Raw genomic sequence first — 25,655 nt, forward strand, 5'->3', positions numbered from 1 at the left:
AGCCCTTGGTGTTGCCTGTTTTCTTCCCGTCGCCGGCTGATAGGACTCCTTACTCGCTGGATGTGGCTAGAGCACTGAAGTTCTACGTGGACCGCACAAAGAGTTTTCGGAAGACATCACAGCTGTTTGTGAACTTTGGCCCTGTGAACCAAGGGAAGGCCCTCTCCAAGGCTTCCATTTTTCAGATGGCTCTCCGGCTGCATCATGCACTGTCACCGGTTGGCAAACCGACGGTTGCCAGGCCGTTGGAGAGCCCATTCGACCAGAGCGACTGCTGCTACTACGGCTTTCCTGTCTGGTGTGCCCCTGCTGGACATCGGCAGGCCTGCTACGTTGAGGTTGACGCACACCTTCACAAAATTCTTCTGCGTCGACCGGTATTCCAGGGAGGAGTCCAGAGTCGCCTAAGCAGTGCTGCGCAACCTGTTCGCTTGAAGGTGAGCTTGATGAGGAGGTAAGAGATGCTTAATGTTGAGTTGTTCAAATGCTTGATGTTGAGCCTTGAGAAGGAACAAGTTACTTACTGTAACTTTTGTTCTCCTGCATGGGTCTGGCATGGATTTAAATGTGAACCCTCCCTCCAACCCCTCTGCGGCTCTTCTCTTGCTCCTACTGCCACTTTACGTGCTACCAAATCTGAAGATGGCCGCCAGAGGAGGGGCTTAAGTAGAGGGCAGTTATTGGCAGGGGCAGTATGACCCAGAGACTAGTGATTGGTTATTAGTAGAACGACAGTTCAGAAACTGAAACTGATTTATTTCTTTAACGAGGATGTCCAGCCTGACAGGTAATATTCATGAGCATGTGAATCCATGCCAGACCCATGATGGAAAACAACAATTACAGTTAAGTAACTTGTTCACCTCTGATTTAGTTGTGCCTCTACTCAAATGTAATGCCTTTGGTTTCACTTTATTATTCCTGTGAGGATAATTGTAGGAGTGTTCCCCAACTGGGTCTTGCTTCCCCTGTCTTGCTGTTAGCCTGTCCAGAGTAAGTCTGTAATAGGTTTTACCTACCTAGAATAAATTTGAGTCATTCATAAAGTGTAATATTGGGTTTTGCTTTCCTTGGTCTGTTTAAAACAGACACACAAAGAGTCCTAGGTTTACACCTGCCTTTAAGTTGCTTATAGCTCCTGTAAAAAAGTGTATAGGTTTTACTTAGCTTGAGTATAACAGTTATCCTAAAATAAGTTAGGTATTGCTTCTATTAGTCTGTGAACTGAAAAGCAACTGTAATTGAATATTACACCCCAAGGTCCAACTCCCCTAGAATAACTGTTATCCTGAATCAGAGTTATAGGTTTTGTTCTGTTCCTAGTATGTGTGTTTCACTAGATCAGAAAAGTATATTGTCCAGTGCATGTGACTAGGTGATTTGTTGCTGAGCAGAACAGTAAAACAGGTAGGGTCTACTAACCTTGAACTACCGAATTTAATCTCAAAGTAAGCATTGGTTTTTACTCCCCAAGAATAGATGTGACCTATACTGAATGTGTATGAAAGGGATTAACTTCCCTAGAACTGTTAGGTGTTCCAAATAAGGGTATATGCTTTGGTCTGTGTACATACAAGCACAGTGATGTGTTTTTATAATTGTGGTTATATTTAATGTGATAGTACTTATTTTCCCCAAGATTTATCTGGCCCTACATAGTTTGTGGGGTGCATTTAAAAGGATCAAACAAAAGTCCCTTGCACATGAATGGCAGGACTTTAAACACTGAAACCAAAACGGCCTGGCCTTTGTTTTTGTTTTTCAAGTAACATTAAAGAGCCTTGTGGAAAGGGGCCTACCTGTCAATACCAACGACTAAGCAGCATTTTAATTTCAAAAGGAGAAATCAAAGATCCCAGTCACATGGTAAACAGGATTTTTAAACATTGAAAACTAAAACGGCCTACACATGTTTGCAAATAAAAGCGGTTTTAAAAAAATACAAGTGAAAGAAATAGCACTGCTCACTTAATGTTAAAAAACAAAACATGGTCTGTGGGTTGACCAAACGGAATTTATATTATGTTTCACCTACCAAAACTCCAGTGACATTTGATGACCAACCGCAATAACAATGTCACGCTAAAGGCGTCGAAATTCAGTGTTCTCCAGACCGGCTGGCTGTGAAAGCATGGACTTCAAGAAATGTTTCCCTTGGCTGGAGCACAACTAATGTGTGAAAAGGGGGGCACCCACTTCAAAGAGCAAGCTTCCAACACAGACTGATAAAGGCACAGGCTGACACAGTGAAAACACATGGCCAGGAGCAGGAGTATTTGTCCCACATGAAGATTAACGATTTTTTAAAAAGGACTAAGATCATTTAGACCTTTTTCTCAGCTATCATAAGGCAGATTGATTTAATCGATGTACTATTTTGTATGTGATTTCCAGGTGATTTTGGGTATATGAAATACATTTTCCTATGACTCTGGGAACTGTAAGGGCCAGTTAAACTAGGTTTCTGGCTGATCTGAACTTGTTCCAAATGTAAGAGTTGGTGAGCGGGTGAAAATTGAAATTGGGGATATGCTTAATAACTTAAATACTCATAACAGTTGCCGTTTTTATGGAAACGGCAGAAAGGTGCCACATGGCCATGCTACATGATACAGATTTGGTGGTCGGCTTATCTAATTCCCCATGATTAGCGGGGACAGAAAAGGTTTAATATGGCAGTTACTAGTAAAATTATGAAGTTTTGATACATAACTCTTTTTTGCCAAAAAGTTGAAAGGGGAACAAAGGATGATGTCGAATGGGAATTGCCATATGTTGCTCCAGACCCCTAAACCAATCCTGACTTGGAGGCTGGCTGTGGGAGCAGAGAGAAGGGTAACTCTCCAATCCTAGTGGCATGGATTATTGCAGGGTACTTCCCCAAGATTGTAAAATTGGTGTTGTCATTGCTGCTGTATAAGGGGGCAAAGGGCTGGGGAGTTTTGGACTCCTCCCTCGCTGCCTGCTCTCACAGACAGACTGGAGCCTGGGCGGGGCAGTCCAGGGGACTCCTGCCGAAGAAAAAATATCACACAAAGGAATTTCCCGCCATGGATGTCCTGGGAAGGAACAAAAAAAGCTGAAACACTAAAATGGCGAAAAAAAGACCGGGCCATTTTGGTAAAATGAGAAGCCTTAGGTGCCTGTACTGCAGCTGTGAACACAGCCCGCAGTAAAGGTGCACCAAATTAATACACCAGCCATTGAAGGTAAGCTTGTCCATGTAACAGAATTGTTACAGTTTTAGTGTGAAAGGGCATACATTGTATCTCCCCAGCACTCCATATAAGGTGAGATGTGCTGGCTTCACAGAATAAAATGTAAAAGGATCCAAAGATCCTTTCTACCCTTGGGAACTGTAGTTCACTCAAGGGTAGCAAAAGAAAGTTAAACAGGAGCCCCTAGGGCAACCCAACAACAGGCACTTATTAAAGAGGATACCTTTAAAAAGACACTATGGAGAGTCAAAAGAAAAATGACACCTATAAAAAGAGTAAAAGATTATGTGAGTTTGGAAAGAGGTTCCCACTCAGAGGTATTTAGGAAAAATATCCCACTAATAAAGCAAAGGTTATGGGGTCGACGCAGGTCAGGAGGATTTACCAGTTCTGTGAAAATCTTACCTAACACTGCCTCAGTTGAATGGTTTTACTATGCCCTTAGTTGGACTTCAGAAAAACTGTTCTAACAGTCTGCTGCAGAACATGTCCGGCCAAAAGCTCCAGCAGCCTCCTAAGGACACTCCAGAAGCAGGAAATCCTAATCCAGAGTCTCTGATCCAGAGTGCTGGACTGAGGGAGCAAGGAAATCCCAACCGGTGTCCACCGTTCTGCATCAGTGCTGTTAGCGAAGCGCTGAAATCGCGAACTGCCACTGAAACAAAGAAAACCCGTAGCTGCCTTCGACCTTCCAGAGTACTGCCGCAGGAGTCCTCCAGACGACCTCCCTCTTGTCCCCACGACTCAGGCTCAGGAACCAGGGTCTGCTTGGCTGTAGCAAGACAGAATCCAGATGGACCCCTTTCTTCTAACCAAAGGTACTTTTCGGACTTGGGGGTACTTGCATTGTTGAGATAAAACTCCCAGCTAGGTTAGGGGCTACTAGGAGTTTGCGGACACAGAACTCATGGAAAGCTCAACTCCTTCTCTTCCCAAAAGGAACGCAGGCCCGGACAGATAGCAAGTTCAAACTGCAGTTTATTACAGCCAAAACCAACAGGCATCAGTACACAGGTAGAGAAAAACTTCACAGTGAGCTCTGGCTCGCAGGCCAGTTTTAACGGGACCTTGCATCATGAGACGGTCGCAACCTGGGCCCCCTCCAGAAAACCGATCTACACTCTGGATTGGGTATTTAGTAGTCTACCTATAGTAGACCCTATATCTAATTATTTACTGGCTCTCCCATGTCAGATGTCAGGCCTGGCCCATCCCAATATTACTAAACAATGTTTTAGTGTGAGGGTCTGATCATTGGTACTTGCCCGTTGCTACCCACCCCTAGGCTCCTGAGCTGTGATTGGATAGAGCCTACGTCCCCAGGCCTGGGATCCAAAATGGTTCTCAACCCGAGGTGCACCTTCTCAAGGTAATAAGAACTATGTGCCTGCATTGTAAAGTGGGTGCAGCACCAAAGACTGAGAGTGCCTGCTCATATCATGCAACACCCAGCTTCTCCTGTAACAACTTTGTTGCAAGCCATTGACTGGCGGCATAAGATGGCTCCTCTTTCCCAACTGCTAGTTTCAGTTTGTCATCTGCTTGGCCGGGGTCACGTGTCCAGAGACCATGTGTTTGAGTTCTACAGCTCTGAATTGGTCTGAATTTGTGAAGAATTCACGTTTACTGTGGCTGGTGTTGCTGTATTTCAGGGAATGCAATGTCACTCATATCTTGGTGACCTTGGCAGCAGGCCCTGTCCCACATGTTCATTTCTTTGTGCAGCCTGAATTCGCTTGGCTCAGCTCCTGCCGAGGGTCTGTGGTCTGTTGTAATTTTCCTAACCCCTAAAATGGCTTGCTGTACTATATCGACCATATAATAGTCGAACGTGGCTCTGTCAGGTCCCATAGCACCTCCTGCAGGTCCATAGGGTAAAGTGCATGTAAGCATCTGCAAGCTTCTCCAGGATCTGTTGCTTCTTGCAGTTTGTGTTGCTGCGGTCGAGCTAATGGCAAATAATAAAGGTAAGACAGTATGTGGATTTGTCTGTCCTCTAACTTATAGAACTGTACGCATGTGTTTGTTTGTAGTTGTGTGATTGTGTCCCGATGTGCGGTTGGCATTTGTGCTTCATGTCTAACGCTGCTAAGTCGTGGTGTCTGTAACGATGTCATGCATGGCTTCTTGTCGCTTTAGTCGAGACTGTCAATGGAAGCGTCCTTAGTTGCATCCTGAGGTTCCTCGTCAGCTTTGGGTAATGCGTGCACTGCTCCTGGGTTGTAAAGTTGGCCGAGTGGGTACCGCTCAACTTACTTGTCTATTATAGGAGCACTGGGAATCGGTCGGAACTGGTATGGGCGATCATGGTATCTCAGGTTATTCTTCAGACTCATGTGTCTTATGGGAGGGGGAGCAGGGGTAGGATTCAACTACCCCTCTCCAACCTTCTTGCCTTAAGTTGGGCTGTCTCCCTTGAGACTTGCACCTGCTTACTTTCTAAGTTGATTTCAACTCCCTTTGCACAGGTTTAACAGCTTGTGTTCCTACAAGTGATTTTTCTGAACTCTAAATTTGTGCAAGACTTTTATCCAAAAAGTACATCAGAACTATAGACTGTGTCTGTTAGGGAGAATTCTCAGAACTGTGCTAATTCCCTTCTACCTTAGAGACCCCCAACTCTTTTTGCTAGACTTTAGAACTTTTAATTTCAATCTTGGAGACCTTTTTACTCCATATTTTTGTTTAATGTATTTTTGTTTAATTTGAACTCAGTGTTTCTTTTGGTTTTGGAGTCTGACAAACTCCATAGGCATCATCTTTTTACATTGTGACACACTGCACCTTCAGTGCAGTGGCACATGGATGTCTTTACATTTTCCAAAGGTTTAAATACCTTCTCTTGGTTAAACTACTGTTTCCAGGAGCAGTGAAGTGAAATTGACCTTACGTACATGTTGTAACCTTCTAGACCCAGCACACAATATCCTACAACAGGGTGCTGGAGGGGTTACTAAGTATCCCCTTTGTCTAGCTTATCATGTAACATTTTTATGGTGGCAGTGGTTTACTTTTTACCAGTGAGTGTTTCTACCGCGGGCTGCAATTGCAGCTGCAGTAAAGCATCCATGGGTGCCCATTTTGTCAAAATGGCCCGGTCTTCTTTTTTCACCATTTCTTGTCTTGAGATTTACTCTGAGCACCAAACCAGGTTTGGTCCCTTTTTGTTTGTTTTGTCTTTCGTGGGATTCACTTGTGAAGCCCGCCTCCGGCTCCAGCATGTCTGGCAGGGCAGGAAGCGAGGGAGGTGCCTGCAACTCCCTGTGATGAATGCCCTTGGTTTTGGGGTGGGGGTAGGGGAGGATCTAGGGAATAGCCTGAATTCTATTATTTTCCAAACTGTCAGCTAGTACAGTTTTCGTGTATACCTGGAGAGGGGGGCCCTTTTTAGTAGATTGTGCACCAATCTGAGGGCAGCGTTCTGGGCTACCTGGAGTCGTGCAGTTGACAATCTGGGGCTCCCAGAAGCAACTTGTCTCAATAATCCAGTCTAGAACTTACCATAGCTCCCACAACCACGTGCGGTCTGATTCAGAAACCAATGGCAGAATGGATTTCAAAAGCCTAAGTTGGAAATAGACATATTTAACCACCTGTGAAACCTCCCAAAGATGCTTGCCAGATGCAACCTAAGTTTTTTACCTTAGAAGAGAAGGATGTGGCTCAGTCACAAAATGGCAGGACAGGGGTTAGAGGCATATAAGTAAAGATGCTTTGGACCAAATATTATAACCTAAGTTTTAGTAGGGTTAAGCTGAAGCTTACGCTCTACCATCCAGTTTTTAATAGCATTTACACATCCTCTCGCTTCAAGTGCAGAGTATTACCTGACGTAGATTTACGTGTCATCTGCGTATGAATGATAGTTCAGTTAGAACCTAGAGAAAATGTCATTTCCCTGAAAAGAATCTCAAAGGAGACCCCAAGGGTCCCCAGCAACACTGCCCTTAAGGAGTTGTGTGCTGCAACCAGAGGCATTGCTAGGGGGGATGGGGGCTTAGGGGGTTATAGCCCCGGGTCTTTTGGTTGTAGCCCCGGATAGAATCTCAGGGTCTACAACCAAAAGGCTAGCTAGTCCCGACAATCCCGACATTAGTGAAGCCCCAGATCTTTTCCAAACCTAGCAACACCCCTAGCTGCAACAGTAAAATACAGATGCCTTTAAGATATATGGAGGAAACAGTCTCCATATGACAGGTAGAATACAAAGAATAGAGTTCCAAAAGACAGAGCCCATAAGAAGGAATGTGGAAAAAGGCTCCACTCATTCAGGATTAAAGAAAAAGGTCCAGAAGTCCAGCAAAGGGCTGGGGTCTCACTAGTAGAGCACATGAAGCATAAACTTTATAAATCTCCATAACACCCACACCCCATAGTATGTTCTGAAAAACTCTCTTAACATGGACACACCTTGAGTGACGATTGTGTATGTGAACTTTGCAAGGCACATTTCCTCCATTGGGCATTAGATTGATTGTAGAGTTCTCATGCTGTATGAATTGTACAATTGTTCCTCTTTTATATTTTTAAGATTAACACCCATTTTCACATGATTGATACTACTCACATTATCCTTCCTGGTGCGGATTACCTGTCTGGCAGTATACCTCATACGTTTTCTTTTGTAGTCTCCAATACAGCAGTGGATCTTCACCGCTTGTTTATGTAATCGCCCAGCGGAGACATTGATCATGTATTGACAAGTTTCTTTTAAATCTAAAGTGTGTGCTGTATCCCTTGCCTGTCATTATACACTGTTGTGGCAGATCCTTTCTTGAACTCCAATCATATGATCCAAACTTACTTTAGCCTGTTCAATCCTCACATTGGATCTTCTACTGTCTCGTAAGCTTTAGCAAATACAAACCTGGCTGCTGAAATGTGATCCCAGCTTCACAAATAAAATGGAAAAATGAGTATAAAAATGTACATAACGGGGGTCGGTAGGGGATTGTTATAAGGGGGATGGTTGGGTTGATTTTGTTCTTTTATTAAAGGGGTAACGAAAACTTAAAATTCTGTCATGGTGAGCAATTTATTAAGTAAATGCGCATTTGAGTATTGTTGTAATTTAACCACGATTGTCCACCAATAAAGCTAATTTGAAAAAATAAAATTTACATAACACAAAAATACTGAATCTAGATCTTCTGCCTTTTTGTCTGTAATTTTCACTTTAATTTGCTTTTCCTCTACAGTGTGTCCAGACGTTGGTGGGTCACACAGGCGGTGTCTGGTCTTCTCAGATGAGAGATAACATTGTCATCAGCGGTTCCACAGACAGGACGCTAAAAGTATGGAATGCGGACTCTGGCGAGTGCATCCACACCCTGTATGGCCATACCTCAACAGTGCGCTGCATGCACCTTCATGCTAGCAGGTACATAGATTTTACTATCACCGTAAATGGGTAATTCGCATGAGTGTCACATGTACCCTCTTCTGATAGACTGTTGTATGTCCAATCTTATTTTGACTTGTTACTGCACTCATCATGGCCATGTAAAACCCATCTCTTTATTCCTGTGTCCCTGGGTTCAGTGTTTGAGCGGGGTGTTTGGAACAAAGTCCTAATCTATGATTCACAGTGAGTACCTTCCCATTTTTCCTTTCCCTGCTGGTTCCCAGGGCTCCCCATCCAAGGCCTTACTGGTAAAGTGACTCTGCATGTGCCCCTGTAAGTCCCTTAAACTCGCAGGTCAGAGTGCTTCAAAGGGACCCTATGGTCCTATTCACCTACACAAGTCACCCTGCTCAGATCCTTGTTAATTACTGCCTGGTGTCAGCTCTAATTATTGTAGAAGGCTGATGTTGGGTAAGATTTTCATATCAATGATACAATCTTCCTGACCTGTGTCAACCCCAGAAATGTTTGCTTTGACTAGGTAACTATTTTACCTTTTCCCTAGGCGAGGGTGAATCTTTTTCCCCTCTCCCCTAGTCTTTTACTCTTTGTATGGGTGACCTTTTTATGTCTCTCCATAGTGTATGTTTGAAGTTATAGCTTCCTACAACTTTTGGGCTTCGGCTGGGTTGCCTCTATGGGCTCCCCTGTTATTTCTCTTTCATGTACTTGGGTTAACTACAGTTCCCAAGTAGTAAAGAGGGATTTTCATCCCCCTTTATATTTGATACAGTGAGCCAGCACATGCCACCTTATGTGGAGTGCTGGGGGATACAATGTATGCCTTTTCTTACTTGCCTGGTAAATTTTTTGTTACAATTGCGCGTTTTACATGAAAGGCTGTTGGCAGTGGTTTTACCTTTGACATTGTCTTTATTACTCGCAGGTTGTTCATACAGCCTCAGTAATGCACAGAAGGACTACCATTTTTCCAAAAAGGAGGGCTCCTTTTTTCGCCATTTCGTGTGTGCTTGCTGTTTCTGAGGTGTTCCCTCCCCTGCCATTCTAGGTGGGAACGACCTCAGTGACTGTTTTGTCTTCGGCGGCCATCATGTGGATTCCCTGCCCAGGTTCCAGAGAGTCTGAAAAGGCAGGAAGCAAGGTAAGAGTCAAAACTCCACAGCCCTTGGTCTTCCACCTTGCCTGAAAGGGAACAACTCCCAGTGGGGTTGCGGGGATGGCTGTCCTGATTGGACCGCCAGAACACCCTGTTCTGTAAAATGTGGGGCGAGAATGCAGAGGTTGTGCTGAAGTTCCATCGGCGGCCATCATGTGGATTCCCTGCCCAGGTTCCAGAGAGTCTGAAAAGGCAGGAAGCAAGGTAAGAGTCAAAACTCCACAGCCCTTGGTCTTCCACCTTGCCTGAAAGGGAACAACTCCCAGTGGGGTTGCGGGGATGGCTGTCCTGATTGGACCGCCAGAACACCCTGTTCTGTAAAATGTGGGGCGAGAATGCAGAGGTTGTGCTGAAGTTCCTGATTAAAAACACTGAACCTGGAAGCTGCTCACAAGATAACAAGTGGCGCTGAAACAGAAGAGGATGATGAAGAAACGAAGGCTGTAGCGACTCCCAGTGACCGGAGAGCCTGCTGTGTAACTGGAGCTTGCCGTTACCCTTCCAATCGGCCTTTGGATCCTGAAACAGACGACCCTGACCCAGAACATTGTGAGACCCACTAGACTCGAGACCTGAATTTTGAGCCATATCACAGCGTGCTGCGACCTTGCGGGGCTGCAATACCCTAGGACCTCGAGCCATTGTGTTGTGCACGGTCTTCCGAATTCAAAATCTTGCTGAAACTTTGGGGGCATAGTGCAGGACCTCCAGAGATGTGAATCGAGTCCAAAAAGTCCCCTCACCAGAGTGCTGGAACTTGCATACGACAAGAATCCGACTAGCGATATTCCATCTTCTGTGTTAATGAAAAAGGCGCCAAATCCACAGAGCCGCACCCAGCCATGAGGAAAATCTTGCCTGGAGCCTTCTTAAGTGATGCATGTTGCAAAAGTCCTTCCAAAGTCCTGTCTTCTCGAGAAAAGAATCGATCAACTGCGTTCTTTGCTGCTTATCCTGAAATCTTCCTGCCGCACCGCTTCTGTGCTGAGGTACTGTGTTGGCTGGGGTATTAACTTCAGTCTCTTGTGATTTCTGTGTATCCTTGGGATGCTACTGTGATTGGGAGGTCTCTGTTCCAGTTCACCCAGGCCCATTGCTGGAATCCTCCTAGGGTGTCTTCTCCAGTCCCTGAACCCTAACTAACTTTCAAAGTGCATTACTTACTTGTTGGCCCAGTCTTCCTCAGTAACTCTGACTTTGCCTGCAACTGAGCCCGATCTAACCCTGTCTCCAGCTGGCTCTTAAACAACTAAGGTCCCTCTTCTGCCTCTGAGAGAACTCATGTACTAGAATTGGGAAAGGCTGGATACTTTAAAAGGTCTGCCTTTAAAATGAAAACAAGTGTTGAAAGGGTTACTTACTTGTAAATTAGTTGGTAACTGTAAACTCTGAGTGAATAGTTAAAAAAAGTTATTACTTACCTTCGATAGTTTCTGCCATTTTGAAAAGTATAACTAGGATTTACTTAGCTTGAATATGTTGTGTGCATTCTTAAATAAGTTTTCTCAAAGTCTTACTTTCCTTAGAAACTGTCTCACCATTCTAACAGAAAGTAGATAGGTTAACTTACCTGTGAATTGGGTTCCCTTCTTCCCAAAAGTAATGCTGTTGGTTTTACTTTATTATTCCTGCTAGGATTATTGTACGAGTGTGGCCAGTTCGGTCTTGCTTCCCCTAACTTGCTGTTAGCCTGTCCTGAATAAGTCTATCTAGGTGTTACTTAGGTTACTTGTAGATCCTTACAAAAATATATAGATTTTGGTTACCTTGCATAGCAGTGTGCAATCCAAAAATAAGTTAACCAGTTATTGCTTCCCTTAGTCTTTGAACTGAAAAGCAACTGTAGTTGAATATTACTCAAAAAGGGTTTTACTAACCTGGTATAACTGTGTCATCCAAAACTTAGTTAAAGGTTGATACTGTTCCTAGAATCTGTGTTTCACTAGATCAGAAAAGTATATTGTCCAGTTGAATTACTATGTGATTTTTTGCAAAGTGTCACGGTACAACTGCTAGGGTCTACTACCCTGTATTACTGTAAGTAATCCAAAAGTAACTATTGGTTTTGACTTCCCTAGATCTACTGTTGGGTGTTGGAAATTAGGTCATATTAATTGGTCTGTGTACCTGCAAGTATAGTGTTGTTTTTATAATGTAGAGGTTAGCATGTCCCACACCTAGACGGAAATGTGATTGTCGGCATGTCCCACATTTGGATGGATTTATGGATGAAGCATGTGCGTCACTTACACAAAGTCACAAACATTAGCCAGAGCCACATCTGGATGGAAATGCAAATGTCGGCATGTCCCACACTTGGGTGGAGTAGTGAACATTAGCCTGAATTTCATCTAGATAGAAACGCGAATGTAAATGTTAACATTATGTACCATCACGTTAAGATAATGTGATGGTACATAATTTCCCACTTGTTTGCCACTGTGTACCATGCGTTCCTGTTCCCCATGCTGTTGCTTTATCTGTATGCCCCTCCTGCCGGTAGAAGCCCAGCCCCCTGTCTCTGTGACCGTGTGTTGCAATGTTCCCTGCCATCCTGTTCACGTGCCTGTCTCGGGCGCTTAAAGATAACCATCATATCACACAACTACGCTTACTCTGTTATTCACCATCATTCCTCTAGAACACAGCTTTTCCCCCTGATAATTCGGCCTAGCTGTTCACATACGAATATTACCCCATGAACACTCCATCACCCTAATAAAATGCAGCTAGCTGAGCACATTCCGGCCTAGTCGCTCACATAGGCCTTCCAAGCCAGAGCACAGTCTGGGTGTCCACCCACCATACTGCACACATCCAACTGATATCTCCAGCACCACACCTAACGCTAGGATGCAGCTCCCACTCAGCAATTAAGTTAGCTGCACCCACATTCTGGTGCACCCTACGACACTCTCTCTACTGACCAGAACTACAGTTCCCTAGGGCGTTCAACCAACCAGCGCTTTGAGGTCATACCAATGATATATAGAGCGCTATATAAATGCCAAGTAACATAACATAATGTGATGGTACATCATTTCCCAAGATTTACCTTGGTCTGATTGTATTTAAATGAAGCCTTTATTTTTTACACTACATAGTGTCAGTGTTTCTCTGGACCATATATGTACTACAATTCCATTGTACTAATTCTGCTGCCCTCTCTCCCTCCTAAGATAAGTCTGGCTGCTCGGTCTACGCTACAATAAACTGAGGTGGTACAGCCTTATACCAAGAGTGGAGTATTGTACTGTCTCAGTTGAATGGTTTTACTAAGCCCTTAATTGGACTTAAGAAAAACTCCCCTAACACAGACGGCACTCGCCCTTCCCGGGGTTAGGAACGCCAGCAGTTACCACACCGTCTCATTGTTTCTCCAATTTTCATTCAAGGCAAGATGCTATGTGCAAAGCCTTGTATTAGACCATTAGGAGTTCTATATAGGACATAAATCTTTTTCTTGAACCTCATTTAACACCACACATCCAGTCCTGATGAAAACCAGCCCGCTCTAGGGACCAGGTTGAAACTAGTGCAGGGTTTACCACATCAAGGACCCTGACGGAGCTCTTAATTGAAGACAAACATTGAATTTGTCTCATCTAGTAGACCGTTTATTCTAAATTGCTAGATTTTAAATATATCTTATCGGTGCACTTAAATTGTGTACTAACGACTGTATATATTACTAAGTTGCCATTGTGTTTCTGGACCAAATGAGAACCAGATAGTTTATTTTCAGTTTTTCTAGGCTATTGCGTTGTGATTTCCCAGTGTTGGGTTTAGCAAATCACCTGGCATTTACAAATTGTCCTTGTTTTTTTGTGACCAATATTGTTTGTATGCATTGTATTACACATGTATGAAGTTTTTTGCATTTGGGGGAAGTGTTGAATTGTTGAGGATACAAAGACATTTGTTTTTTCTGATTATACTGTTTAATTTGTCAATCTAATGTGTTCACCTGACATAAACCTTGTGTAATTAGGTCTGTCAAAAACTAGCACTGTCAAAGCTAGAGGTTTTGGCTTGTGTATGAATGTTAGATGTGCATTTGCGAGACATGATCATAAGCCCCTGTTAGGGAGAATTCTCAGAAATGTGCTAATTCCTCTCTACCTTAAAGACCCCCAGCAACTTTGCTCGATTTTAGGACTTTTAATTTCTAACCTGGAGAGAAAGAGAAATGTTTCACACTCATGTATTCTTTCTGTTATTTGTACTGTTTCGTTTGACTTTGGAGTCTGACAAACTCCATAGGCATAATCTTTACTTTGTGATACACAGCATTTATAGTGCTGTGGCACAGGGAAGTCTTAGATTTCCCAAAAGGTTTAAATACCTTCTCTTGGTGAAACTACTGTTTCCAAGAGCAGTGAAGTGAAATTGACTTTACTTACACTTGTAACTTTCTAGACCCAACGCACACTATCTTATAATAGAGTGCTGGAGGGGTTACTTAGTATCCTCTTTGTCTAGCTGCTCATGTAACATTGTTACCCTTTCCTCAATGAATGGCTGGTGACAGCGGTTTCCTTTATAAAAAAAAAAAAAAACTTCTATTGGCAGTAGTTTACTTTTAACTACTGTGGTGTGCATTTACCACGGGCTGCGTTCGCAGCTGCAGTAAAGCACCCACGGGTGCCATTTTTGTCAAAATGGCCCTGGTCGTCTGTATTCGCCATTTCTTTGTGGGAAGGTCCTTCTTGAGATTTACTCTGCACGCCAAACCATGTTTGGTCCCTTTGTTCGCTTTGTCTTTGGCGGGATTCACAAGTGAAGCCTGCCTCTGGCTCCAGGGTGTCTGGCGGTGGCAGGAAGCGAGGGAGGTGCCCGAAACTCCCAGTGCTTAGTCTCCTAGGAGACAGGAATGCACTCTTAGGTGATTGGCAGACTGGCTGTCCGACAAGCACAGCCACCCTGCTGGGTGACTGACAGCTGGGCTGGAATGAATGGGAGAAACCTGCTAAAAGGCCAGGCTTTTTGGCTTGGAAGGCAGAGTCGACCACTGGATGAAGGAATCCAAAGAAAAACTGGAGGACGCCTGCTGCAACTCCTGGACCGTTGGTTTGCCCGGTGAAGCCATGCTGCTGTGCTGAAACTCCAATTTAGTTTCGACTAGAGAAGCCCTGCAAGGACTTCTCCCTTGAGTTGGTGGGTGCAATCAACTCCAAAGTAAGCCACCTGCACATCCTCTCAGAACTGTTGAATTTCCATTGCAGTCGCTGCTGGAACCGAATAGCCAGGGAGAAGAACACCAGATCGTGTGCATTGCTTTTAAGCTGGCCAAGAGCTCCAGGAAGATCTGGACTCTCATGAAGCAGAACTGACTGAACCTGAGCCAGAGCCACCTCAACTGAGTGCTGAACCCCAGATGCAAGGAAAGCCCATCTTGACAGTCAGGAACTGTAGTGTTGCTATTTGCGGTAGACGTGAGGAGCTGAAACACTGAAGCGCCACTTGTTTGAAGATTGCCGGTTGCGGTCGGTGACCGTCCCATTGCAGTGCAGGAGTCCCCAGAAGCCCTCCCTCTTGTCCCCACGACTGAGGCCCAGGAACACCATGAGCTGTCGAGCTGCACAGGAACAGAAGCCATCTGCAGCACTTTCCTTCAACCTAAAGGTACTGTACAGTCTAAGAGAACTTACCTCTTGTTGTGTAACCTCACTTGTCCTTGTTGGAGACTTGTCTTGGTTGCAAATGTAGAGTTGCCAACAGCTTCTTTACCTCACAAGCCTAATCGGCCTGTGGCCCTGCTTTGATGTCTTCTTTTCTACAAAGACTTCTAAAACGTTGTTCAAGACTTTCTACATACCTGCAAGAAGTGCTTCAGTTCACCTTGACTTTTGCTAACTTAACATTGGCTGGCCTGGCTCCCTGAATGACTCTTCTCTCCTCTGCGTATGTGTTGTCTTCCTTCCAGATGCCTCTGAAGTTAAGGAGCATAAAAAATCATAGTCAGGAAAACACATGAGTGAGTGAGAAAAAGGTCCTACTCACTCTGGAGTAAAAATTAAAAAGCCCCGAGTACAGAAAAAGAGCAAGGGGTCTCTAAGGTTAAAGGTAATTGGAACAGAAAAGAACATTTTCCCTAACAATCACTCATGCCTTAGAATAGGGGACTTCTAAAGTATAAGGCCTCTGACTAGAAAATAGAACAAGTGTTGCAAAGTAACTAATCGCTATGTGTTAGTGCCGTAACAGTTTCTCTCTTAAATAAAGTTACAAAGTGTTATAAAGTTCTTACCTGTGAATTGCTGACTATCTATTCTGAAAAGTATACATAGTTATTTAATTATCTTTCGGTTGTGTTCCCCAATTCTAGAAAGTAACAGAGTTGGTATTACTGTATTATTCCTGAACTGAAAAAGTCTAACAGTGTATTACCAATAGGGTTTTACACTCCTTGAATAGCATACTGCATTCTAAATGTGTACCCTTTTAGGTTTTGCTTACCTTGAGCTGCTTGGTGCCTTTCTGAAAAGTCTTAAGATGTCTTGCTTAATTGTGTTCCACTATTCTGAAAAGTAACAGGTGTATAACTACATATTCCTGAAACAGAATAAGTTTAAGAGTTTATTACCAATGGGGGTTTTACTCATCTAGAATGTTAGGCAGAATTGCATGCAGTACCCTCTGGGACCACCACATACAATTAGGACTACATGTGTAAGCAAAAAACAACCTTTGGTATAAGTCTGTACTCCACAGTTTTGTGGTAGCGAGCTGAGCTGCCAGGCGTATCTCAAGAGGGAATGTGAGCAGTACAAGAGGTACACTGAGGTCTTACAATCACAGTGGTTCAAGTAGACACTTACTCTCAAGGTTTCTTGGTAAAAGACTTATTAATTTATTACACAATCATTTAGAAAACATTCACTAGAAGGAGGCAACTTATTATACACAAACTCACTTCAATAGCAAACCAATAAGTTTCTGAACAAATTAGGCTCCCCTGAAATAGGAGCAAAATGACATTTCAGTCCCTTTCAATGGGAGTAAAAAGGCACAAATTAGCACAATAGATCAAACACTATCTTAGGCAGTGCAAATAGTTATAGTTCACTAAAGGACCCGATTCAGTTCAATAGCCGTAGGCCAAAGTCAATGGATTAGTGTCTTGGATAGGAAAGAGCAGTTCTTGAAGTAAACAGTAAAGTCTTTGCCAAAGTTTGCAGAAGTCGTTTATATGAAAAAGAATCATATGTTGGGTCACAAGCTGATTAGGCCTGTAAGTTGGGAAAGTTCCACAAACTTTCATTGAGAGAGAAGCGTTCTCTCAATCTGGTTGCCACAGTACCTTGGTATGAAGCAAAAGATGCAGCTGAAGACGTTGGTTCCTGGCAGTTCCTGCAGATGTCGCTGTTCCTGAGCCTCAGTCGTGGGGACAAGAGAGAGGATGTCGGGGGACTCCTGCACTGCACGGGATCGTCGGAAAAAAACGCTGACAAAATGGAGTCACTTCAGTTAGAGTAGCTGTTGATCAAGCACACAAGCTGGTGTCCTTCTGCCTAGTTAATCCTAACTTTTCGAGAATTTTATCCAGGTAGCTTACGAGTTGATTGGTCCCACCAACTCAAAGGAAGAAGTAGTCCCTGAAGGGGCTTCTCTGTCGAAAGGAGCTTTGGTGATTCGGGCCTGCAGCAGGGCTTCACCTTGCAAACCAACGTTCCCGGAGTTGCAGCAGTCATCCTCTTCCAGCTCGTCTTATAATTAGCACATTTTGAGAATTCTCCCTAACATTAAATAGCATACTGATATGCTAAATGTATAATACTGTGTTCATGCTCATCTTTGAAGTGCATACTGCCATTATGAAAAGCAATTCATAGGTTTTTGCTTGCCTATTAACTGTGTTCCAGTACTCTAAAATGTAATATGGGTGTAACTATCATTCCTGAAAGATTAATATGTTGCTTATATTGCAAAGTGCTCATCTATTAGGCTAGTTGTGTAATTGTATTATTAAAAACACAAGTGGCAATGTAGAAGACCTCCCCAACTACAGGCCGATTTCAAACATCCCCTCTCCGGCAAAACTTCTGTAAACCTACGTATATAAACTAACCCAAGAACATGTAGAAAAACACCACCTGCTAGACCAAGCTCAAGTCGGTTTCAGACCCCCAAGAGGAACAGAAACAGCACTACTGTCCATCTGGGACGACCTAAAAACTAATGCAGACTCAAATACAACCTCAGCCCTTATTCTGCTCAACCTCTCCGCAGCCTTCAACACAGTTAGACATGACACCCTAACCAAAAGACTGGAAGACATAGGGATAACAGACAAAGCACTACTCTGGACTAAATCTTTCCTAGCAGACAGATCAGAAACTGTATGGATTAAACCCTTCAAATCCACTCCACGAGTTGACTGTAGAGTACCACAAGGATCCTCACTATCACCACTGTATTCCAACATCTACCAGACCCCAGTGATCAGAATCTTCAAAAAATACAACATTACATGCTACAACTACGCAGGTGATACCCAAACAATCTACAAAATCAAAGACACCCAAGCTGATCATTCAACCCTAATCGAATGTCTACAAGAAGTCTTCAACTGGATGAATGCGAACAACCTGAAAATCAACCCAGGAAAGACAGAAATCATGATCATATCCAAAGACCAAGAGAACGAAACCCCCATCCCGTGGCCAATGGAAATGGGAACCGCACCATCACCATCTAAGGTGGTAAAAAATCTAGGAGTCCTGATGGACAAAACCCTAACCTTGGAACCACAAATAAATGCAACAGTCAAATGTTTCTTCCTCCTCCTACATGGCAAGAAGAATCCTATCTTTCCTCTCATTCACGCACAAAACTCACTATAGTCGCCCTCATCATGTCAAGCATCGACTATGCTAACAGCCTCTACCTCTGGATACGAGAATACCTCCTGAAGAAACTACAACAGATTTAAAATACAGCAGCCAGACTACTTCTCAAACTATCCAGAAGAGACCACATCACTGCTGCCTTAAAAACACTACACTGGCTCCCAGTAAAACATTGCATCACCTTCAAAACCATGTGCATAACGCACAGGGCAATCAGTGGACAAGGAGCAGAATTCCTATGAAAGAAAATAACAATCTACAAGCCAACGAGGCTCCTCGGGTCAAGCAACAAAATCCGCCTGGAACTAAAACCATACCTTAAGAAAAAACTTGGAGGCACCTCCTTCTACCACCTAGCCACAAAAACCTGGAACAAACTCCCAAAAGAAATAAAACACCAAAGATCACCTAAAATTCAGGAAATTACTAAAAACCTGGCTCTTCAACACCACAGACCCAAACTGAAAACCGAAAGGAAAAAGGACAACTAAACTTAAGAGGAAACTGACAAATCCCAGAATGGACTAAGAAACTCCCACAACACCTAGACAGGTGATGCCAAGGAAAATAGAACACAAGCGACACCCATAAAGACAAAATCAACAATCCCAGCTTATCCCGGCCAACTTCCTCACTCGCCCCTTAGCTGCTACCAGGTACCACAATGTTATAGAATTGTCAAATATTAGCAATCACCACACCACTTGATTAGTGGTCATTAGCAGATACACTGGCCACATGAGTGGGAAAGGGAGACGGATAAGAATATGAAGGAAGTTGATGGAAGTGGAGGCCTGATGTGAAAGGGGGCGTGAATACCAGAGAAGCCCAGATCGGGGCAAAGGTGCAGAAATGCTCCCACATCCCATGTGGGAAGATTACGCAAATCCAGCACCTCAATCCAAGCGAGAAATGTCAGCTAATTGATTTCACTAACAATTTCCCCCTCTGCATACACCTCTAAAACTCCAAGCCAAACACAACCACAAACCTACAGCACAACAAACCGCACAAACTTCACTACATTGCAACAACAAAACAAAAAACACACACAGACTCGCACAACAGTACACGACGACTAGCGGCAGAGAACACCCCAGGCCCAGCCAACCGAACCACCGGGCTGAGGCTGCCAACAGCTCATTACTGCTTTCTTGCACTTTTCCAGCTTCCCCTAACTAACTCACCCTCCCTTCCTCTCTCAGAGCGCTAGGGGACCACTCCGGTGGTGATAGTGTGCGGTACAAATATCCTTTAACATTAACATTCCTGAAACAGGATAACTTATAGAAGTGGCCAGGTACTTACTTGTAACATTGCATTGTTGATGTAACTATATTATTCCTGAAACTGAATAAGCAACAGAGTTTACTACAAATAGGGTCTGTTTACTTTGAATTACATACTGTCATTCTAAAAGTCTAATAATGTGGTCGGCCCCCACGCCCCCCTCCCCCCGTCTCCACCTTGACTAGCATACTGCCATTCTAAATGTGTAAAACCAGGTTTTACTCGCTTTGAACTGCATACTGCTATTCTAACTAAGCGTTATACTTTGTTTTACTTACTATCAGCAATGTTTTGGGTTTTATGATTGAATTTGACTTCTAATAATACTTACCTTTCTAAAGAATTTTCTTTACCTATGTATATATAAAATAAACCTTTATGTTTACAATACATCAGTGTATCAGTGTTTCTTTGCAACATATTGTTCAGGACAGTTTTTTTTTTTTAAAGCCATTCGAGGGCCTTCATAAAATCATACCCGAGACAGTACAAAACTCCACTCTTAGTATAATGTGTTAGGCAAGAATTGATGTAGGAACCCTGTAGGAGACTACACAACACTTGTCTTTTGGCATTAGGTAACCCACCTTTTGGTATAGGCCTGCATTACACAAGTTGGTAGTGTGAGCAGCCAGGCCCATCTCAAGAGGGGCAAGTGTGAGCTGTAGAGCTGTAGCAATGACATTCACAAATACAAGTAACACTTGCACTCAAGGTTTTAGTTATAAATAGCTTTTTATTTATTTCATATCCGTTTTTAAATAAACTTTCGTTAAAAATGGCATTATAGGTAACAATCAAATATACTTTAAAAAATACTTTTTCAGAATCAGCACAAAGCTAGTGGATTCTGTTAGGCAAGATTGTATGTAGTAACCCTGTGGGAGACTACACCAGATTTGTCCTCTTGGCAATAGGTAACCCAACCTTTGGTATAGGCCTGTACTACACAAGTTGGTAGAGTGACTGAGCAGCCAGGCTTACCTCAAGCGGGGTCAATGTGAGCTGTAGGTTTGTAACATAGAGATTCACAGTGACATGTATTCAAATAACGCTTTTGCTCAAGGTTTCTTGATTGAAATAATTATTTATTAAAGTCAGTTTTTATTTTTAAAAAAGCCTTCTTTAGAAGGGAGCAATATGCGACACTTAAATACAGTTCAACAATACTCCTTCAGTACAGTTAAGTAAATAGATGCCCTTTTGGGATGACACAGATACTTCCTACACCCAGAGGTGACTTCAATAGTTAGGATACTGTGGACATTCATATATCACTTTTCACACTTAAAAGGTCATACTGGGTTTATGGCGAAACAGTTAGGAAACAATGGTTAACAAGTTTCTCAAACAGGTAAGCACTTTAGAATCCCCCCAATGAAATATAGGATAACCCTTTCCCAGCTGTACAAGTAAGGTATGTATGACTTTTTGTGGGACGGTTAAACACAAAGTCAGAGGGCAAGAAGAGTCTGCAGGGAGCCAGGACAGCCAATGTCAATTGAGCAAAGTTTAGGGGAGCTGAGGCACTTCTTGAAGATAGCACAAACGTCTTGCACAATGTTAAAGAGTTTTGTTGTAAAAAGAATCACTGTTAGGCCAAAAGCCGGCAGGCTTGTGAAAGGCAAAGCTGCAAGTAACTCTGCAAAGGGCAGCAAATGCAAGTCTCCAGTGAGAGCAGGCAAGCTACACACAAGAGGTAAGTACCCCTAGTTACACAGTACCTGGAGTCTGAAGAAAAGGTTCCAGCTGGCTTCTGTTCCTGTTGCAGTCCTGCAGATCCTGTTGTTCCTGGGCCTCAGTCGTGGGGACAAGAGGGAGGACGTCTGGGGACTCCTGCACTACGAATTGAAGGTTGGCGGTAGTAATGGGAACGCTTCAGATCAGCAGCACTGCACGGTTTCAGCTACTCACAAATAGCACCACCACAGTTCTTGGACACCCTGTAGACGTTCCTTGCTTCTAGGGTACAGCACTCTGTTGAGGTTAGTCCTGTCTCGAGAGAGTCTTGAAGATCTTCCTGGAGCTTGGGTCCGGCTTAAAGGTGGTTCACTAGATTCTGTTGGTCCTATCCCCTGGCACTCGGTTCCTGCAGCAGCAAAGAAGTACAGCCAACAGCGAGAGGGGTTCCAGTCAAGTTCGTTTTGGGGCTGATTGGTCCCACCAACCCAAGGGGAGAAGTCGTCCTTTCCAGGCTTCTCTAGTCAATTAGAATTTCTGAGCTTCAGCACTGCAGCAGGGTTTCACCAGGCTAACCACGGTCCAGGAGGGTGCAACAAGCTTCTCTTTTGAATTACAGAAGTCTTTGAAGAAAAAGACTAATTAATGTAGGGCCACAAGATGTTAGAGTTGTGAGTCGTAGAAGATGTAAGCAAGAGGTAAGTTCTCTGACTTTTTACAGTACCTTTTTGTATTGAAGAAGTGCAGCAGGTGACCTCTGTTCCTGAGCAGCTCTGCAGATCTCACTGTTCCTGGGCCTCAGTCATGGGGACAAGAGGGGGGGACTTCTGGTGACTCATGCACTGCAATGGGACGGTCACCGCTCGCAACCGGCAATCTTCAAACAAGTGGCTGTTCGGTGTTTCAGCACCTCGCGTCTACCGCAAATAGCAACACTGCAGTTCTGGCTGTCAAGATGGGCTTTCCTTGCTTCTCCAGCATGGGGTCTGGCATGGATTCACATGCTCATGAATATTCCCCGTCGTCAGGCTGGGAATCCTCGGTAAAGAAAAAAAAACAGTATCAGTTTCGTTTCTGATCTGTCTTTCGTAGTAATAACCAATCACTGGTCTCTGCGTCATACTGACCACAGCCAATGACTGCCCTCTACCTAAGCACCGCCTCTGGCAGCCATCTTCAGATTTTTACCGCACGTTCATGTGTTGGGATCCTCGTGCTATTGCTCTCGAGCGTTAGTGCTATTTTTTCACGTTTTTTGCTCAAAAACTTCGTTTTTTCGGTCAAAAGAGCCTCAAGCTCCACAGACTCTCCATCCGATCAACGGGGACCCGTGTCAGATTCGTCTGCGCCCCTCAAGGGTGAAGATTTCGTCGAGCTACGTTTTGGAGGACTCCAGAAGCTTCTCAGGCCCGGACATGGCCCAGGAGAAGGGAAGCTCGACGCCCGGAAAGCTGTTCAGGGTCTGCCCTGGATGCCAGCTGCAGAACGTCTTTAAGGAGGACGAGCACTCCTTTTGTCTCTACTGCTTACATGAGGACAAGACGCACATGGAGAAGGACTGTGCGTTTTGCGGCAATATGTCGGAGCGGACCATGAAGGACCGCCACCAACGCCTCGCCAACTGGCTGGAAGGGAAGAGCCCGTCAGGCGAGAAGAAGAGGAAGAAATCCGAGCGGTCTTCTAAGACCTTTGAGGACGCCCCGGCGACGGGGGTCCAACACAAGGCCAAGCACAGCGAGTCCGCTGGCACCGGGAGCGCCGAACGGTCGGGCTCTACGGGCGCCAGGCAGGGCGCATCCTCCCCGGCACCTTCAGCCACGAGCCAATGCTCTGGGTCGGGTAAGAGGAAGGGCGAGCACCCGGCGAAGCTCCTGGAGAGGCCCCGGTCGAGCTCGAAGGCCCCATCGGAGGGGGAGCGAGGCAGTGTCCCCCCCCTCAAGGATAAGGTGGTGAAGGCCTTAATCCATCCGGCCAAGCCCTCTATCGATACTGTCGCGGCGGCCCTGGCTCAGCCTGTGGAGGCTACACCAGTGGTGGCGACCTCGGGGCTCAGAGTCTCCCTGCCACCTCGGAGGGAGTCCTCTTTTGTGCCCATCGATAGGACCTCTGTGAAATCCCCGGCGGGGAAGAAAAAGGGGGGGCAGGGCGTCGTAGATTCGGCTTCAGAGGAAGAGCTGATAGGTCTTAAGCCACGGCCTTGGCGTGGATGAAGACCGGCCCGTCTGGATGGAGCCCGACGCAGGTGACGACGACAGCGTCGAGGGTGCCGACGGGGCCCCTGATCGCCCTTCAGATTCCCCTCTGCCAGCGCCGCAAGACAACTCGGCGGCCATTTTGTTGGCTATACAGTCCTTATGCTCAGAGATAAGGACGAGACTACCGTTACCGACGGAGGAGCCTCTCCCGTCGGGGGATCCTGAACCGGGACCTTCGGGTGTTCCCCCTCCCAAGAAAAGAAGGATTCACCCTCCACCTCCTTTTCAGCCGTCGCGACCCATCCAGCCCTCCTCCCCGTCCACCCGAGGGGATGATACGGGGACTGACACGGCAGCGACGGGTACGGACGACGAGGTATACGACGAGGATCTCCCGTCGTCACCTCCCACCAGGGCCTCTCCGCCCGACGAGATTGGATCGTTCCACTCCATGATCGCCAGGGCATCCGAGCTTTTCCAACTCTGCCCTGAGGAGAAGAAAAAGGAAGGATTCCTTTATCAACGGCGCGAGGCCGAGAGGAAGACGGTCCTCGCGGTGCCTCTACTGGACGACATTTGGGATGAGGGCCTCGCCCTCCTCAAGAACCCTTCCACGACGCCGGCTAGAAGAGACCGGTACGAAAAGAAGTACCGGGTCCCGGATGCGGCCCCCCTGTGCCTCCGGGCGCAGCCTACCCCGGACTCCGTCGTCTCCGCGGCGGCCAGGAAGAAAGCGGGAACGCTATGGGACGCAGGGTCATCTCGTCTGCAGCGACGACGATTAAAGCGGCCAACGCCTTGGCTATCGTGGCCCGCTACGACAGGGAGCTATGGTACAAACTGGCTCCCCTGCTGGACTTCCTACCGGACGACAAGAGGGCGCGGATGCCCTGGAGATCCTACAGGAAGGTGAGGTGGCGTCGGACCACGCCATCACTATTGCGACGGACATCGCCGACACTGGGTTTCGCAAGTTGGGCAACGGCGTGTGCCTTAGGCGGCGTGGATGGCTCAAGGCTACGGACTTCCGTCAGGACGTACAGACCAGAGTCCTGGACATGCCGTTCGATGGGAACAACCTGTTTGGGAAAACAGTGGACGATTCCCTTCAGGCCATTAAAGCGTACACTGAGACGGCCCGGGCCCTTGGGGTTCTACAGCAACGACGGACGCCCTTTCGGAGCAGCGGAGGCAAGGGCGCCTCCAAAGGTTCCGGCGGCGGTTTCTCTACCTGCCGTCAAGCGGCCCGCTCGTCGTCTCAAGAGGCCTACAGAGGACGAGGCAAGTCTGGAGGACCCCGCCGTCGTCGCCAAGGAGGTCAAGGCGGCAAAGCCTCGTCGAAACAGGATTGAACCGGCCGTGGGGTCGGGCCCCCACCGAAGCACCCCGGTGGGAGGCCGGCTGGCGAGCTTCGTCAGCGTGTGGGAGTCCATCTCCACCGACCGTTGGGTGCTGGACGCCCGCGCTTCCCCCCCCCCCCCCGTGGCCAGGAGAGAGCTTCACGTCCTTCAGCTTCTCCTGGAGGTAAAGGCGTTGCTCAGGAAGGGCGCCATCGAACTCGTCCCAAAGAGGCTTCGGGGCTCCGGAGTTTACTCGAGATACTTCCTCGTGAAGAAGAAGACGGGAGGATGGCGCCCCATCCTAGACCTGCGACGTCTGAACAAGTTCATCAAGGCACAGAAGTTCCGGATGGTCACCCTCCAGCACGTCCTGGGTCAGCTGGAGGAAGGAGACTTCGTATCGTCGTTGGATTTGGAGGATGCCTACTTCCATATTCCCATCCTAAAGGGGCACCGAAAATTCCTCAGGTTTGTGGTCCAAGGGCGTCACTACCAGTTCAAAGCCCTCCCCTTCGGACTACGGTCGGCACCCAGGGTATTTACCAAGTGCCTTGCACCG

General features: G+C 45.7%; 1 protein-coding gene across 2 annotated transcripts in view; it reads left to right on the top strand.

The window, feature by feature from the left end:
- LOC138528653 (F-box/WD repeat-containing protein 7-like) overlaps window positions 1-25,655 on the top strand; it is an 865,213-nt gene that overhangs the window by 748,835 nt on the left and 90,723 nt on the right. For both annotated transcript variants that reach the window (XM_069640473.1, XM_069640474.1), the window contains one exon: window positions 8,417-8,598. In XM_069640473.1, the coding sequence (XP_069496574.1) occupies window positions 8,417-8,598 (182 nt within the window). The remainder of the gene's footprint in view (window positions 1-8,416; window positions 8,599-25,655) is intronic.

The sequence above is a fragment of the Ambystoma mexicanum genome, chromosome 7q (genome assembly GCF_040938575.1).
Source record: "Ambystoma mexicanum isolate Mex_15411 chromosome 7q, UKY_AmexF1_1, whole genome shotgun sequence".
Classification (NCBI taxonomy): Eukaryota; Metazoa; Chordata; class Amphibia; order Caudata; family Ambystomatidae; genus Ambystoma; species Ambystoma mexicanum.